The sequence below is a fragment of the Pleurodeles waltl genome, chromosome 4_1 (genome assembly GCF_031143425.1).
Source record: "Pleurodeles waltl isolate 20211129_DDA chromosome 4_1, aPleWal1.hap1.20221129, whole genome shotgun sequence".
Taxonomy (NCBI): Eukaryota; Metazoa; Chordata; class Amphibia; order Caudata; family Salamandridae; genus Pleurodeles; species Pleurodeles waltl.
Genome location: NC_090442.1, coordinates 546,941,601 through 546,957,360, shown reverse-complemented (window position 1 = coordinate 546,957,360; position 15,760 = coordinate 546,941,601). Strand labels below are relative to the sequence as shown.

General features: G+C 42.7%; 1 protein-coding gene across 1 annotated transcript in view; it reads left to right on the top strand.

Moving 5' to 3' along the window:
• TES (testin LIM domain protein) overlaps positions 1–10,349 on the top strand; it is a 156,018-nt gene extending 145,669 nt beyond the window's left edge. The window contains exons 6-7 of the mRNA XM_069228929.1: positions 86–244; positions 7,294–10,349. Coding sequence (XP_069085030.1) covers positions 86–244; positions 7,294–7,485 — 351 coding nt within the window. The 3' untranslated portion in view covers positions 7,486–10,349. The remainder of the gene's footprint in view (positions 1–85; positions 245–7,293) is intronic.
• Positions 10,350–15,760: the final 5,411 nt, after the last annotated feature.

Genomic DNA, 15,760 nt, shown 5'->3' with positions numbered 1-15,760 from the left:
GATGGATTATGTACCAACATATGAGCGTTCTTGTGTTGCCCACAAAGGTGTTGATATTAATATTTCAAATGTTTCACTTCTCTAGCTGATATTCAGTAACGAGTACACTCAGGCAGAAGACCAGAACTGGCATCTGAAGCACTTTTGCTGTTTTGATTGTGACTGTGTCCTGGCTGGAGAGATCTACGTCATGGTGAATGACAAGCCGACCTGTAAACCATGCTATGTGAAGAACCATGCGGCGGTATGTATCAGCTTTTCATAGGTGCTCATCTTGGGATATTAATGGTGCAGTATGTGGGATGAGATCTCTAAATACAAAAAAGTGTGAAGCATAAATGTCCCAAAATTATTTGCTAACAGAAAATGAAAACAGATGATGGGAGCGGGAGGGTGTTTTTTACAAGCAAAATATGAAGTAACAAGGATCCTTCTAGAAATGTGCTTGACCACTTGAAGTATCCCAATTCCCATGCATATGGTGTTTAATACCAGTGAACATCTTAGAAGTCAGTGGGTTATACATTTTATCTGGCTAGCACATGGGCACAGGACAAAGTAGTAAATCCTGAAAACAGTAAAGTTTCTGTCCATACCACCCTCCCCCCTCGTTAGTTGAAGAACTGAAAAAGCAATTTGAGAAAAGTTATAAATATGAAGAAAAAATATATATTTGTTAGAAATACTATTCATTTTCAAAATTGTAAAAGAATATGCAGATTAGTCTAAATGAAAAATAAACTGATCAGTCAACAGAAGTACAGAAACATAATGAGGGTCTGTCAATGGGGGTTCGAAGGCAGAGTGGTGTCTCAAGGTATGCGAGCCTTACATAGGTATTGTGTATGAGTGTATAGAGAAGGGCGATGTCTTTGAGGGCATAATGTAGAGCACTGAATTGAGAAGCATTTCAGTAAACAAATTCTCTTGGTTTTCAGCAAATGGAAGGAAAAGTTGTTTGAGGTCTTCGGAAGAATTAAACATGCTCGGAGATGCAGAGTAAGATGTAATGTGTTGAAAGATTGGGGCCAGTGTCAGGCCCTTTTCCATTTTTGTTTAAAATGGAAATAGTTTTCCATTACAAGAGGATGGCAAATGTCCTATACACACACAATACAATAAGTCATTATTTATTTTATATATATATATATATACATATATATATATATATATATATATATATATATATATATATATATATATATCTGAAACGCTTTCTGTGCAAGAACCGGTCACGACCACCAGATCAGGTCAGTGTAGAGCAGCGGGTGCAAGTTCCGTTTACAATGTCAATAAATTGTGTGCCTTCACATTTGACAGGTACAAACGTTTGCACTCCAGGGATGGTTTTATTTAAGAGAGATTTATTTGGCATTTTTTAACATGTTTCTGCCTAAACGGTCTTCCTCACGGACAGTAACAATTATGTGCACTATGGCCCTTAAAAGGATTAAACCATCAATAGACATAGAAGTGACTATGTGTCAAAAAAAGGAACACATTATTTTCATAAATTAAAAACTTAAGTTCAACAAGACTTTCCCTGATTAAGAAAAGTAAAATGAAACATCATCTTCATATTTGTCGATATGTACAAAGCATAACGGTTTGTATAGTAATATAACATCCTGGTCGTCCCAACAAAGTATCAAGTTGCCAAGTGGCCAACTGGCCTTATAATGTAAGAAAAGTAACAAAATGAAAGAAATACCGGGCCCTGTGGCCTATACTGAAGCTTTGTCAGATGTGAACCTATAGGGTATCATATATGAAATGCTCAAACTTGGTCAGTGTGAACATATGCAGCAAACTAAGACAATATATAACTTAGTTCAAAGCCTATTAGTGTATTTGTATGATTAGTAGTTCCTAATCAAAGCTCCCACACCCATGACTATCAGAAAAAAGTCTTGTAGAAAGAAAAAACAAAAAGGACACCCTCCTTCACATTATACATAACCATAAGACAAAATAAAAAAATTAAATACTCTCAGCTTCTAATAGATCATCATGGTTCTCCCATATTCTAGGAGCCAGTCTACAGTACAACAAAAACGAATATGGTCTCAAGTAATAATTTCATGTGCTCACTCAATGATGAATAAACAGTAAGTAACACCTTCCTTAGTCACATGGAAAACAGCTACAAATAGTAAATATTCATAAGGCAAGGAAACAAAGGAAAACTAAACATCAGAAAAACTCTCAAAAACAACTATACAGGGGTGTACTCATCCAGTATGCACATAAAGTTCTTTGTCCACATTCAACCCTACAGGAGGCTTGCTGTAAAGCAGAATGATGTATCCTGCTTATACAATTCTGAGGTTTCCTGTTACCACCTTGAGGGGTCACGAGTGCCAGAGTTCTGATCATGTTCTTTTGACCAATGCTTGACTATAGGGTAACTCTCATCCCAATTCTTGATCACCCTAAGTTGCTCTAACACCCTTTTCTTCACCAGGAAAAGTGTGCTGCCAACATACTGGAGACCACAAGGACACATCAAAACATACACACTGTAGTCACTGCTACAAGTGATACTTTTTTATATTAGTTGTTCTCCCTGTTAGTAATTTGTATGTTTTGGTGTAGACTTGTTTGTATAGACTCATTGGGAATCCTAACACATACATCTAAGAACTACATTGCATTGTCTTGTATCTTGTGGGTGAAAGCAAGATTAAGTACATTCTCACCAATATGTGTTAAAACATATCGTAATTTGTATTTGTGGCCATCCCAGATAGCAAATAGGTCATCTATGTATCTTGTCCAAAAAGGTATCTGTCTGATCTATTTCTCATGTTGTTCTGTCCACACAAGCTGCTGCTCCTCCCACCAGCCCATGAACATTCCAGCATAACTTGGAGCAAAGCAACTGCCCATTGCGGTTCCGACCAATTGCCTATACCATTTGCCATGAAAAAGAAACAATTATTCTGAAGACAGACTCACAACATATCAAATAGTATCATTGAATGTTCATACGTATAAACTGCCTTATCATGCCTGGATCCCCTAATCGTGCGGTATACAGTTATAGAGAAAAACCACATCTATAGTTACTAAAATATAGCTAGATTTCCAGGGTATCTCACGGACCTTTATAATGAAATCAGTACTAGCCCTAAAATAAGAAGGTAAATTCAATACATAAGGTAAAAGCAAGAAATCTAAATACATAAAGGTTGGCTCTAAAAGACTATTAATAGAAGAGAAGGTGGATTCTCCCTGTTTCTGTGTACCCCAGGCAGCATAGAAAAACATGGTGTTACCGATCTAGCAACACACAAAAACTGATATTCCTCTACACTTAAGAGACCTCATGCAACAAGCAATGTGGGGTGGGGTCCTGTGCCAAGAGGCTCTGTTCCTTTTGGAGCTAGCTGATTTGTCAGGAGATTTCCCTGGTGTTGCACCACCTGGCAGGATCTTCAAAAATCAAGGTGGATGAACTTCCCCAGCAGTGTCAGTGGTAGTTACACCCTATGAGAAACTTCACTTTTTTGCATGGTGGCCCCCATTTATTGGCTGAACTTTATTGCTGGTGTTTAGTCTCTGCACACAGGGGCACTGCTGCGAAGTTTATAAGCTCCGGCCCCCTAAAACATGTAGGAATTGGCTAATCCCTGTTTGCCTTATTTAACTTTCTTATAAGTCCACAGTATATGGTATAGAAAAAGCACCATTGGCATAACAAGTTAAAATGTCACCTGCAGACTGCAGCACTTATTGTGCCACCTGCTCAAGTGACAAAGGAAAACATAGCTTCAGGCGTACCGTTGTGGCCTGACTGTTGCATTATAAAACCTGAAGTACAACCTGACCTATTAAGATATCCCTATCCAACCTGTAAAAACCTCCATTTTAAATGTGTTTAAGTCACCCCTGTGTAGGCCTTGTAGCCCCTAGCTTAGGGTGCATAATATTTAGAAAAATGCCACTGTTACCATGCCCCTACAGTGACAAGATCCTAAAAGCTGTTTCACTGTGGCAGGCCCAGCTGTCCTCCAGAGGACAGGTTAAAGTGTTAATATTGTATCTCAGGAATGGAACCCACAAGAAAAATAATTAAACCCCTATTTTTAATAGTTAGGAAAAAATCCAATTTAATTGTTAAGTTGGGCTTTAATAAATACTAAGAAAAAGTAACTTTTAGAACAATACCTTTTACCTGCCCGAACTGTCAGACAGCTAATTAGCAGTAGCATGCTCCAACTCCCAGCCTGTGCTCAGCCAAGGAAAAGGTGTGATACAGGTGTGACATTCCTCACATGAGCACACAGTAGGCTGATCTGTAAAGCAGAGATCTGTCCTGTGATCTTAATAGATTATTTAGGGTGGGGCTGTACACTTCCCTTTGACACCACAGTGTCAAATCCTCCATGAAAGGTCTGTCTTAAGCAAATGTAAAAGTGTTGCATCCTTCAAAGGGAGTAAATAGGATGCCAGAACAATTCTTGTGTGTCCCCTGTCCGGTTGCTAAACGACTTCTGTCTCTGGATTGTTGTGGGTTCACTGCCTGCTTTCAACTGTTTTTTGGTGCTTAATATGGGGGGCACAAGGATTACCATAGCACACCCCCTACTCACACCCCTAGCCTTAGCGCCCAAGTTAGGTGTGGCCAAATATATTGCCATCTAGGATTAGTCCTGACAGATCACATTTTGGGCCAGTTTGCAATTAAGTAAACAGGACACACTGCAAAAATCGGTCAGTGAGGCACTAGGAATGTCTTACTGTGTCCTTCATTCACAGGCTGGTGAACCCTACAAAGCTGGACCCTCACCATGCCTTCCTCAAACACTTCTGGACTTGGAAAGAGGGATGCCTGGAGTACTGAACTTTGTGCACTTGACATATGTGACTTGTGAGAAGGACCTGAGGAGGTTGGACCATTTTGCACTTGATAATCAAGGGCAGAAAGATCTTCAAGGATCATAAGGCTGATGCCCTGGGTAGCTCCAGGGACATTAAAAAAAAAAAAGCTAAAGATGACATTCCTGTGAAGAATCCCAGATGACCCGTAGCCACTGGACCTAGACTGGACTTTTCTGTTGCCCTCTGATTGGCATCCTACTAATCTGTAAGTGCTCCCCTTGAGTTCCTGGTGGCCTTGGAAGTGTACTCATGGGGTTGTTTGGGCACCAAAAAAAAGGTTTTGAACTTTTTCAATTTTTTTGCTCCAGAGTTTCAATGGGTGCAACCATAAAAAGTACCTGACTGGTAGTCCGTGGCATTAGGTTGAAAGTCTGAATTGTTCCATGTAGAGAAGAGTTTTTTGTCAGAAAAATGACAAAGTACCCTACCAGACTGGGACTTAGAAACATTTTCAAACTTCCCTACTTCTAGGCCCTAACAGGGCCAAACTACTGCTTTATTGCGGTTAGCCTCAATTCGGGCCTAGTTTCTGGTGTACCGCCACCATTAACTACCATTGGCATTTGGCAATATTGGCACTTATATCTTTATAAATTCATATTTCCAGTTTCCTGTATTAGATATTTGAAGTTTGGTACAATTTTGTGCTCCGGGTTTTTCCCTGAGGTGTGTATTTGACGTTTGCTGCTTTGGTACATCAAAATGCTATACACCTTTTCATTAGGTTAAGTCTGTCTGCACTGTGCAGCAGCTACCATGAGTTGAGCTCAGGTTTCAGTTACTGAACCTTTTACTGATTCTAACAAAGACAGTGACTTTATTACTTATGGTGGATACCTAGCCACCTCAACTAATAATAAGCAATTTTCTCACCCACGTGGGATAGCACAGGCAATTGTCCAACAATAGGGATAAACTTGGGCTTGACCTCTCTGCCACCACTGAGGAAAGGCAATATCAACATTTTTGCAGGCTGGAATCCAGAAAGGCTCTCTCTCTGAGGCACATTCTGTCTAGAGTGGAGCACAGGACTGCTGTATGCCTTCTCATAGATACCTCTCCTGCTCGGTGTTCTGAAGAAAATCCGGAATGACTGTGCCAAAGTTATTTAAGTGGCTACGATTTGGGCCAAAAGAGCATAGCACTGTGAACTTCCAGACGTGAGCATCTGTCCTCTGATCAGATTTCTTCTTTGGGACCACCTTCTGTCCCTGCAGCAGGGTAGGGTCTTGCACCCAGCACTAAGTAGTCTTCACCTCCTTGTATGGAGATTGAGCAGCAACAATTGCTCTCTTTTAATCTCTGTTGTGAGCTTGTTGATTTCATTCAGACAGCCAGATGTCCTTATATGAACCCTGTTTATGCATTGGGCTTGGACAAGTTTCTGGCTTTGTATGACTCGAGGGGCATGTTGGACAAGCCATCACCCTCCACATTTCTTTTGTCCACCTCATTCCTCTAAGGACTTGAGGCTTAATTGTTTGAACCCTAAAAGGATAGTATGTTTTTTTCTATAAATCACCCACCCTCCCACTTTCTCATTTTGTGTATTGGACTCTTTTACTTCTAAGAAGAACCCAGTTTAGACATAGGCACTGGTCCTGTCAGTCTTCTGCTAGTTGCTGCGGCTGAGGACATGACAGCCTAAAAAGGAACTGATGTCAGTGTTTATAGGCAGTGTTTACGTGTGGCTCCGTTTGCAAGATCCGGAGCAAAACAAAGTTGGCTTGGAGCTACACAACTCCACCTACCTGTGCACAGCTGTGCTTCTTTAAAGTTTCTGGATCTAGTCTGATGCCAGGGGAGTATTCAAAAGGTTAGGACTCTGCTGTTAGACTATCCACCAGAAGGATAGTTATCAAATGTAATTAACTTGTCCATCTAAACAAATAAAATATTTATTACTGCCACTGCTGGAGAATCTATGCTTCAAAGTATCGGGTCACTGAAAGGAACTTCAATTATCGCTGTCATTGTTTTTATATTAATGTATATTTCAGGTTATTGGAAGTTCTCCTTTTTAAAAAGTATCAGATCCTCTTCTGTCTAATGCTTCCACCTTTATTTTGTCCAGTTCTCACATGCTGACTGAATAATAGAGGAAAGGATACATGAATTGCTTTTAAACTAAATAAAGACGAATGCTCCTGCAGTTTAAATTGCAACATGCCTGTCTTCTTGCGTCAAAGTCGTACGCATTTCCCTCAGGGGTAGTGCTAAGGAAAGTAAATCAGAAGCATAAGCACAAAAACGTGATATTAATATTTGGATGTTTTATTAGAGCTATAACGTTTGAGGGAATGTTGTGTTGTTGGTTTTACCGTAAAACCGTTTACCCTCTTGAGCGAGGACGGATTTGCACAAGTCTGTTTTTCTGATTCGGTTAACTTTTTTGTTGGTCCTTTTTAGGTGTGCCAGGGTTGTCATAACGCTATTGACCCGGAAACGCAACGCGTGAGTTACAACAACTTCCACTGGCATGCTACGGAAGAATGTTTCGTGTGCTCCTGCTGCAGTAAGTCCCTGACCGGGCAGAAGTTCATGCCGATAGAGGGGATGGTCTTTTGCTCTGTTGAGTGCAAGAAGAAAATGCTGTCCTGAAAGTAAAGCAGGATATTCAGATGTTTCTTCTTGTTCTATTGTTTTTGCCATCGCTACTATTCTAATCTATTGAGTATTGTAACATGCAAAAAAAATATGCAATACTTCTTTATTCTCAGAAATGTTTTAAATGTGACAAGCAATACATTCGATGTCTTTATTCCGCGGGGAACCTCTGTGCATTTAAATGTCGTTTAATACTGCTAAAATGTACCATTTTCTCTATGTGGCCCACTTTCAGAGAGAATAATAGCTGCGTGAATACATTTACAAAATGTATTACTGCACAGGATAGTCACACAAGGATAATTTTACTCCGATTTCCTACTCTGGACTTGGACATGTTAACCCTACATGAAATAGAATGTGGTAACCCCCACGCCCAATGCACCTCTGTAGATTTCCTTTGTTCACTGCATAGATATGTTCACACACAGTAGTTCTGGAGTGTGTCTTGCATCATCTAGACACTTGTATGTTACTACCATTACATTACATTGCCAAGATGAACGTTTGCATTTAAAATCTGTTGCTCTTCATCTGGATTACATCTCTGGGAAGCTAAGCAACTCCCTGAAACTGATCACCAGACCGCCATGAATATCAATTTACTCCACTGAAATGTGTACGGAGAATAAGAGCTGCCTACTCGAAGTGATGAATTAGATAAAACATGCATTGACTGTTCCTTGCCAGGGTCTTCTGGAAATATGTCTCAAACAAGTCGACATTGTGCTGCCCGCAGGCATTCTCTGCCTTCCTTCGTGTTAGTGATCTATGCTCATCCACCCCACTTGGATGGTTTCGCTTCCGAAATTGCAACTGAACGTGTTGCAAAACAAATTCACTGATTCAGCCATGGCAAACACTCTTAGTTGCCGTGACAGTCTGTATTGCACACCTAAACTGCACTGTTTTTGAAACATGTATGTAATGCTTAGCTGGGACTGTAGTGTGTATCGGTCCCCGTTTGTTCAAGGTTTCTCATTTTCTTACACACATGTGGTTACGTTTTAGTGTTCGTTGCATTAGATCATGTGTAGACTCTCATGTGACTCTCATATCCTATAGTCACAAGAATATACTTGGCCCTAATTGTCACTTGATTGTCTTCATAGATTGATTGAGATCCATGATATATATTTTTAATTTTTGACATTCCTGTTTTATTGCACATGAGGCCAACATTTCTCTCAACTGCGGGTACTTTGTAACATTAATACTATGATTTAACTTTTTCTCGATTGCCTATTTTTCTGCTAGTTCATTTCAATGGCCTATCTTTATTTCACCTAGGGTTTTCAGTACATGCTTTTCTGTTCCCATTTGAAAATGCAGTCGATTTCTTTAAAAGTGTGAATATGCTTTTTGGGAAAAGTTATCCCATCCAGTCTCAAAAGATTGAAGAGTTCTTCATGGGTTCTTCAGTTTTCATGGTGTTCTGGTTCAGGTCATTAACGAGGACTGGAAAAATCAACTTTGCATTCTGTACTTTAGTTCCTGCGGCTCCGTGTTGATCTGCTAAGCTCTGATGGCATCAAACCTCGGCCATCGTGTTTTTTCTATTATTGATGCTACTTTAGAACCGACTAAGGAGGCCCATTCCAATACACCTTCTGCAGTTAGTTCGGGAAGAAAGAGTAGCAACAGGGCGCCTAGTGCAAACTCTTCATTTTGTTAAAGCAACAAATGTGTTTTTTTTTTTTCCCCATTAAAAACGTTTAGGAGATTATTACTCAAAGTCACTTTCCATGGAAAAAAAACAGCTGTCAAAAGCTTTTCCAGGTTTAGAGAATAGGCACGTTGATGCCACGTTTGATGTCTGTTATGACCAGTTCATTTTACATGATGGATGCTGACACATTTCACGACAATAACTTGTAGATTTCATCGACACTTTCTGGACAAAGTATGTTTATAGTAGATTCCTGCTGATGGCTTGCAAAAACATTAAATCCGTCATTTATTAATAAATCCCGTGAACGGAAGAACTTAAGTGGTTGCATGCAACGAGTCTGTATTTAAGGCCGTGGATGAAATTGCGAACCCTAGAACTTATTTGTGCCAGATTGCGAATCATTGGTTCCGATGTGGTGTTTTAAAGCACCTTGGTTCTACATCGATAGGTGTTTCCGAAAGCGGTTGCTTGAAAAGCAGTCTATGGTTTGGACTAGGAAACTAGACGACAAATAAACACCACGGTCAACATGCCTGGAAATGGTCACCTCTAGGCTTGGTTGCAAGTATAAATCATTGCCAACTCCTTATTGGTTAAGAATTTGAATGTATAAACCTTGATGCCCATCCTGTACTGTGAGTACCCTCCCCCCGCCCCACCCTCTTTACAGCAGCACTGTTGTACGAAGGATTCAGAACAAACAAAGGTGAAACTGCACCAGACCACCAATCATTTGTTCTGCAGTGTGATGCATGTTTGGATTGCTGATTTTTGTGTTCCAGCTCGTTGCCTTTTACATTAGCATCCGTGGAATAACTGAATGTAAATTACAGATTCATCTTCTTGTTTAACAGTATCAAAAAACATCCAGTAGTTAAGAAAGTAAACACAAAATGAGTTATTCGGAGATGTCTTCCAACTAAATCTGTGTTTTAAACAATTTTGGAGAAATCGTTGCCTGGAATTTTGCTAATCGTGTCACGATGAGCTTAACTGTGGAGCGGTTTTACTTTGTGATTTATTCAGTGTGGCATATGGTGCCCTCTATGTTGACAACCACTAATTGCCTAACAGTGCCCAACATAATGTAAATGGGCTGTCCGCGCTTCATAACTTTCAGTATTTCATGATTCAAAGTGATCATTTGCTAATGCATTAATTCAATAAAGACTAACGCCTTAAAATATCTGTGCAAATCTAAAGTTGTTGTTTTGTTCTTTGCAATAATAATTTGGCAGCTAATTAAAATAAAAGACAAACAGAAGTAGACAGCGTTGTTCGAATTTGTAAATGTGTACTTTGGGTGCATTATGCTATTATTCCAGCAGGTGGAGGTCTACGGTAAGCTATCAACTATTCCATGGCAAGTCGTCTTCTCAGTTAAGTGGAAAATTGTCATGTTTTTTTTCTGACGTGCCTGTGGGAAAATGTTTTCAATAAGACCATCCTTTTATTTAAGATGTGTTTGAGCAAATGTTTCAGATATTTTTGAGCAAATTACTGCTTTTTAAGTCGGTGTGTTCTGACTCACGACTGTTAGCTGGCCTGCGTTCTACTGGTCTCTAAAGAAAAGACTCTCACAAATTTCGAATTTCAGTTCATTTTACGGTATCTCAGAACAAGTATGACTTTTCAACTTTTTGTGTTTGACAGTACTGTAGTGTAATTGTCTGTATTTGAAACATTCTAATCAGTACTAAATCGAGGTGAGGCTTTGCCTATCCTTAAGAAAGCTAAGACGGGTTTTGAGTTTTTATAGCCTACTTGGCTTCGGAATTCCTGCCCATGTAAGACCACATTTTGTAGCCCCACGCCCACTATTCGGCAGTAGAAATTGTGTTAGCCGTGCATTGCTACAAGAATTTGGAAATCTTCACTGGGTGCTTCAGCTAGCCTACAAGCAGGTGAAGATTTAAGGCCCCTATAAGACCTTAGTCAGTGGTTCGATAAAAAGGAGAACTGGGACTGAGGAAAGAGCTTCTCTTATAGCTCCACGTGTGTTTCTCTCTGTTTCAGGGCCGTACAGCGCAACATACTTGCTGCCGTACCGACAGCAGCCGAAGCATAAGGGTTCCTGCTGCTTTCGGTTTGATCAGTGATCGAGAACAGCTCGACCATCCCAGCTGCTAAGGAGAGGTGCAGTCTTGAGGGGGAGACACTCTTGTCCAACAGTACTACTCCCTTACAGATCTCTGCTCCGGGAGTGCCATAGGAGGGCAGTTCCTGAGCAGTAACTCCCCCCACTAATCACCCGCCCCCCCCAACCCAATGGCATTACAGTTTTTCTGTCTTGGGAGGGAGAGGGGGAGGGGTGCCTCAATCTGCCAAACCCTTTGCCCAGGAAATGACTGGGCGTCTGGGATAGACATTTTAATGAAAAGAATGTCGTGATGACCAGATGAGCAAGGGCCCAAACACCACACGTCTCGCTAATCCTAGAAAGATTAAAATTCAAAGAAAACTTATTTTTGACTACATACATTTTTGGGACTCTTCCTACTGTGGGTGATAGGCCTACACACACAAGCAGAGGTACTGTTTTACGAGATTTATAGGGACATAGAATAGTAGAACATTTGTTATTAACTGTATAATTTCTCTCCAGTTTTGGCTTCCAATTGTAGGTCGGTGTGTAAGAGAACATATTTTGTAAATCTCCCTCTTACCTCTGAATCACCTAACATAGGTAACCTAAAATTCAGGTGCATTAATAAGTACTGTTCCTAAACTCTGATTCTTGGTCATGTTTAAAAGTGCATAGCTTTTTTCCTACCCATTTTAATTCAGTAGATTTTACTATATGAATTGGTGCAAGACCAGAACACGGCCGGAAGAGTCTGACAGAGGAATGAATACAGTGCAGTACTTCTAGAAGCCACTATTCTCCTGGGATATCCACAGCAAGGTTTCCATCTTCACTAGAGCACAGAAACTACATTTTTGGATCACTGGAAAAGAGTGCTTGAAATAGTGACAGAGCGGTCTGCAGCCTTTTTGGTATTGGTGGAACCCTTGAAGTTATCAACCACAGCACACTGAATAGCCATGTGCAGCATGTTGAAGAAGCTTCCCCTATGGCCCTGGAGTGGTTTTATTCTTTGAGTACTGAAACACAGTCTTACTTTCTAATGAGGGCATTCATGCGAGGAGTCTGCTGGTCTCTCACCTTTCCAATATGCTTTATGTATATAAGACCTTTACATGATGTATGTTTTTTTTTTTTTACCTCTGTGAGTGTTAAAAAGCACCAAGTTACCAACATAGCCAACACATCCTGAACTCTATTTTCTCAGGATCTACCCCTTAAGAAATCTAATGTTGACTCCAGTAATTAGGCCAGTTTTCCTGAGTTCTCAAGGCTTCCAGATTTTGACATTTTGGAAAAACCTGACATGTCAACACAGTCTATGTAGACAGCCACTATTCTCTTCTGCAATGGATAAGACTCGAGGTTCCTTAAGTTCTTATTGAGTGATCTGGATGGGTCCCCCACAACTAATTTCTGTCCCTGGCTATCAGCATCATTGATGACATTCTGTCAGGGTTTCCCCTTTCTCTAATGCACAACTTATGGAGTGTCAACCATTCCAAGTGCGTTTCCACCCATCTTAGTTTTTATAGGAATCACTGACAAATCTGGCTCAGCATTCAGCATTTATAACATGCAGCAGGGCGTGGGCCCCCTAAAAGCCTTCCTTTCCTTTATTTGTTTTCAAGCGCAGAAGAACTCTGGAATCATTTTGAACCCCTTATTTCCCTCCTTGTGTGGCTAATTGCTTTAACCACCATACCTTTCTCAGCACCCCAATACCATTTTACTCCATTTATTCACTCCCTCAGCTTCTGTATTAGGCGAGTCTTTGTTGCTTTCTACTTTTGTCCAGTATTGGGTTTACTTCTCCAGCCCTGTCTCCAGTTACCTTGGTTTTTCTATACCATACATCTGTGTCATTCAAGGCTGAAAGACTGAGTAGTATTGGACTCTCTCATGGACACAGATGCAGCATTTGCATGAAGCATCACAAAGCGTCTCCTAAATTGTAAATCTTCTAGGTTGTATTGAGTAGGCTTGAATTAAGAGTGATGGGAATATATTCTGAGATAGAGTAATAGAGAGGAAATCGGAGGATCTGAAGGCACTTAGGGCCTGATAACAAATAGAATGATGTAGGGGTGCCAACATGACCTTGTCCGGAAGTGATGATTCTGACTGATAATTGTATCCTTCCACAGTCCATTGCGAGTTATTCCACCCTAAATGGTCGATTACAAGGATCAAAAACTGCATGCAGATTCCCTTCCATGCCAAATAACGGATCCTTTTCCATTCCCAGCAGAGCTGATAAATGGAGTTTGTGGGGTGGGTTGCTACAGGTCCGGGCTGGGGGTATCATCTGGAAGCGGGGTAGTCCTGTGGTAGGTTGGGGGAAGACTTACATGCTTCCCTACATGCTGTGGGAGGAATCCCACACTCCACAATGGGCTGCCATTTCTGCCTAATAAAATTGGGCACTGTTCCCATACCCAGTAATCCTGGGCATGGGAACACTAGGGGGATACCCTCCAACCAACCTGTTTTTTCAGCCTAAGTAATAAACAGAAAAATACCAAAGCATTGAGAGAAATCCAATGATCCAATAGTATGACCAACAAAGATGCGTTGCAATCCCAGAGTCGTGTCGCTGCTGCTAGCGTGTTCGAGCCCCCAGAGCGTGTCTAGTGGGCTCTGCTAAGCTTCGCTAGACCCATGTGCTCTCTGCCGCTTTTCGCCGTATTTGTAAGTGTTTTTCTACTGCTCAGCGCCTTGCCTCCTTGCGCTCTTGCCCCCATCTGTGCCCCCTCTGATTGCTGTATTCCGATTGTTTTGTTGTGCCATTTATCGTATTTTGTGACTGTTTTGACTTGTGCCTGACTTTTGTGCCTTACTTTTGCCATTTTGCCTTGTTTTTCCTGGTTTCGCCGCCTGTGCGCTCCCCCTTGCCGTTTTCTCACCGCCGCTGCCTCCCTGCGGCCCGCCCCCCTCGTGCCCCCATTCGCCGCTCCCTCCTGCCTCCCAGCTGCTCCTCCCTCCTCCCTCCCTTCTTAATGGCTGGCGCTGAGTTTCACGAGTGAGCGACCTCTGACCTGTTTTAGGTCTAGAGCTCGCCCCCCACGTCCGCAGCACCACCTTGCTGTCTCGTGCCCCTGACCCCCGCACACACTGCTGCTAGCGTGTTCAAGCCCCCAGAGCGTGTCTAGTGGGCTCTGCTAAGCTTCGCTAGACCCGTGTGCTCTCTGCCGCTTTTCGCTGTATATGTAAGTGTTTTTCTACTGCTCAGCGCCTTGCCTCCTTGCGCTCTTGCCCCCATCTGTGCCCCCTCTGATTGCTGTATTCCGATTGTTTTGTTGTGCCATTTATCGTATTTTGTGACTGTTTTGACTTGTGCCTGACTTTTGTGCCTTACTTTTGCCATTTTGCCTTGTTTTTCCTGGGTTCGCCACCTGTGCGCTCCCCCTTGCCGTTTTCTCACTGCCGCTGCCTCCCTGCGGCCCGCCCCCCTCACGCCCCCCATTCGCCGCTCCCTCCCGCCTCCCAGCTGCTCCTCCCTCCCCCCTCCCTTCTTAATGGCTGACGCTGCGTGTCGCGAGTGAGCGACCTCTGACCTGTTTTAGGTCTAGAGCTCGCCCCCCCACGTCCGCAGCACCACCTTGCTATCTCGTGCCCCTGACCCCCGCCCATGCTGCTGCTAGCGTGTTCGAGCCCCCAGAGCGTGTCTAGTGGGCTCTGCTAAGCTTTGCTAGACCCGTGTGCTCTCTGCCGCTTTTCGCCGTATATGTAAGTGTTTTTCTACTGCTCAGTTCCTTGCGCTCTTGCCCCCATCTGTGCCCCCTCTGATTGCTGTATTCCGATTGTTTTGTTGTGCCATTTATCGTATTTTGTGACTGTTTTGACTTGTGCCTGACTTTTGTGCCTTACTTTTGCCATTTTGCCTTGCTTTTCCTGGTTTCGCCACCTGTGCGCTCCCCCTTGCCGTTTTCTCACTGCCGCTGCCTCCCTGCGGCCCCGCCCCCCCTCGTGCCCCCATTCGCCGCACCCTCCCGCCTCCCAGCTGCTCCTCCCTCCCCCCTCCCTTCTTAATGGCTGACGCTGCGCGTCGCGAGTGAGCGACCTCTGACCTGTTTTAGGTCTAGAGCTCGCCCCCCACGTCCGCAGCACCACCTTGCTGTCTCGTGCCCCTAACCCCCGCCCATGCTGCTGCTAGCGTGCTCGAGCCCCCAGAGCGTGTCTAGTGGGCTCTGCTAAGCTTCGCTAGACCCGTGTGCTCTCTGCCGCTTTTTGCCGTATATGTAAGTGTTTTTCTACTGCTCAGCGCCTTGCCTCCTTGCGCTCTTGCCCCCTCTGATTGCTCTATTGTGATTGTTTTGTTGTGCCATTTATCGTATTTTGTGACTGTTTTGACTTGTGCCTGACTTTTGTGCCTTACTTTTGCCATTTTGCCTTGTTTTTCCTGGTTTCGCCGCCTGTGCGCTCCCCCTTGCCGTTTTCTCACTGCCGCTGCCTCCCTGCGGCCCCGCCCCCCTCACGCCCTCATTCGCCGCTCCCTCCCGCCTCCCAGC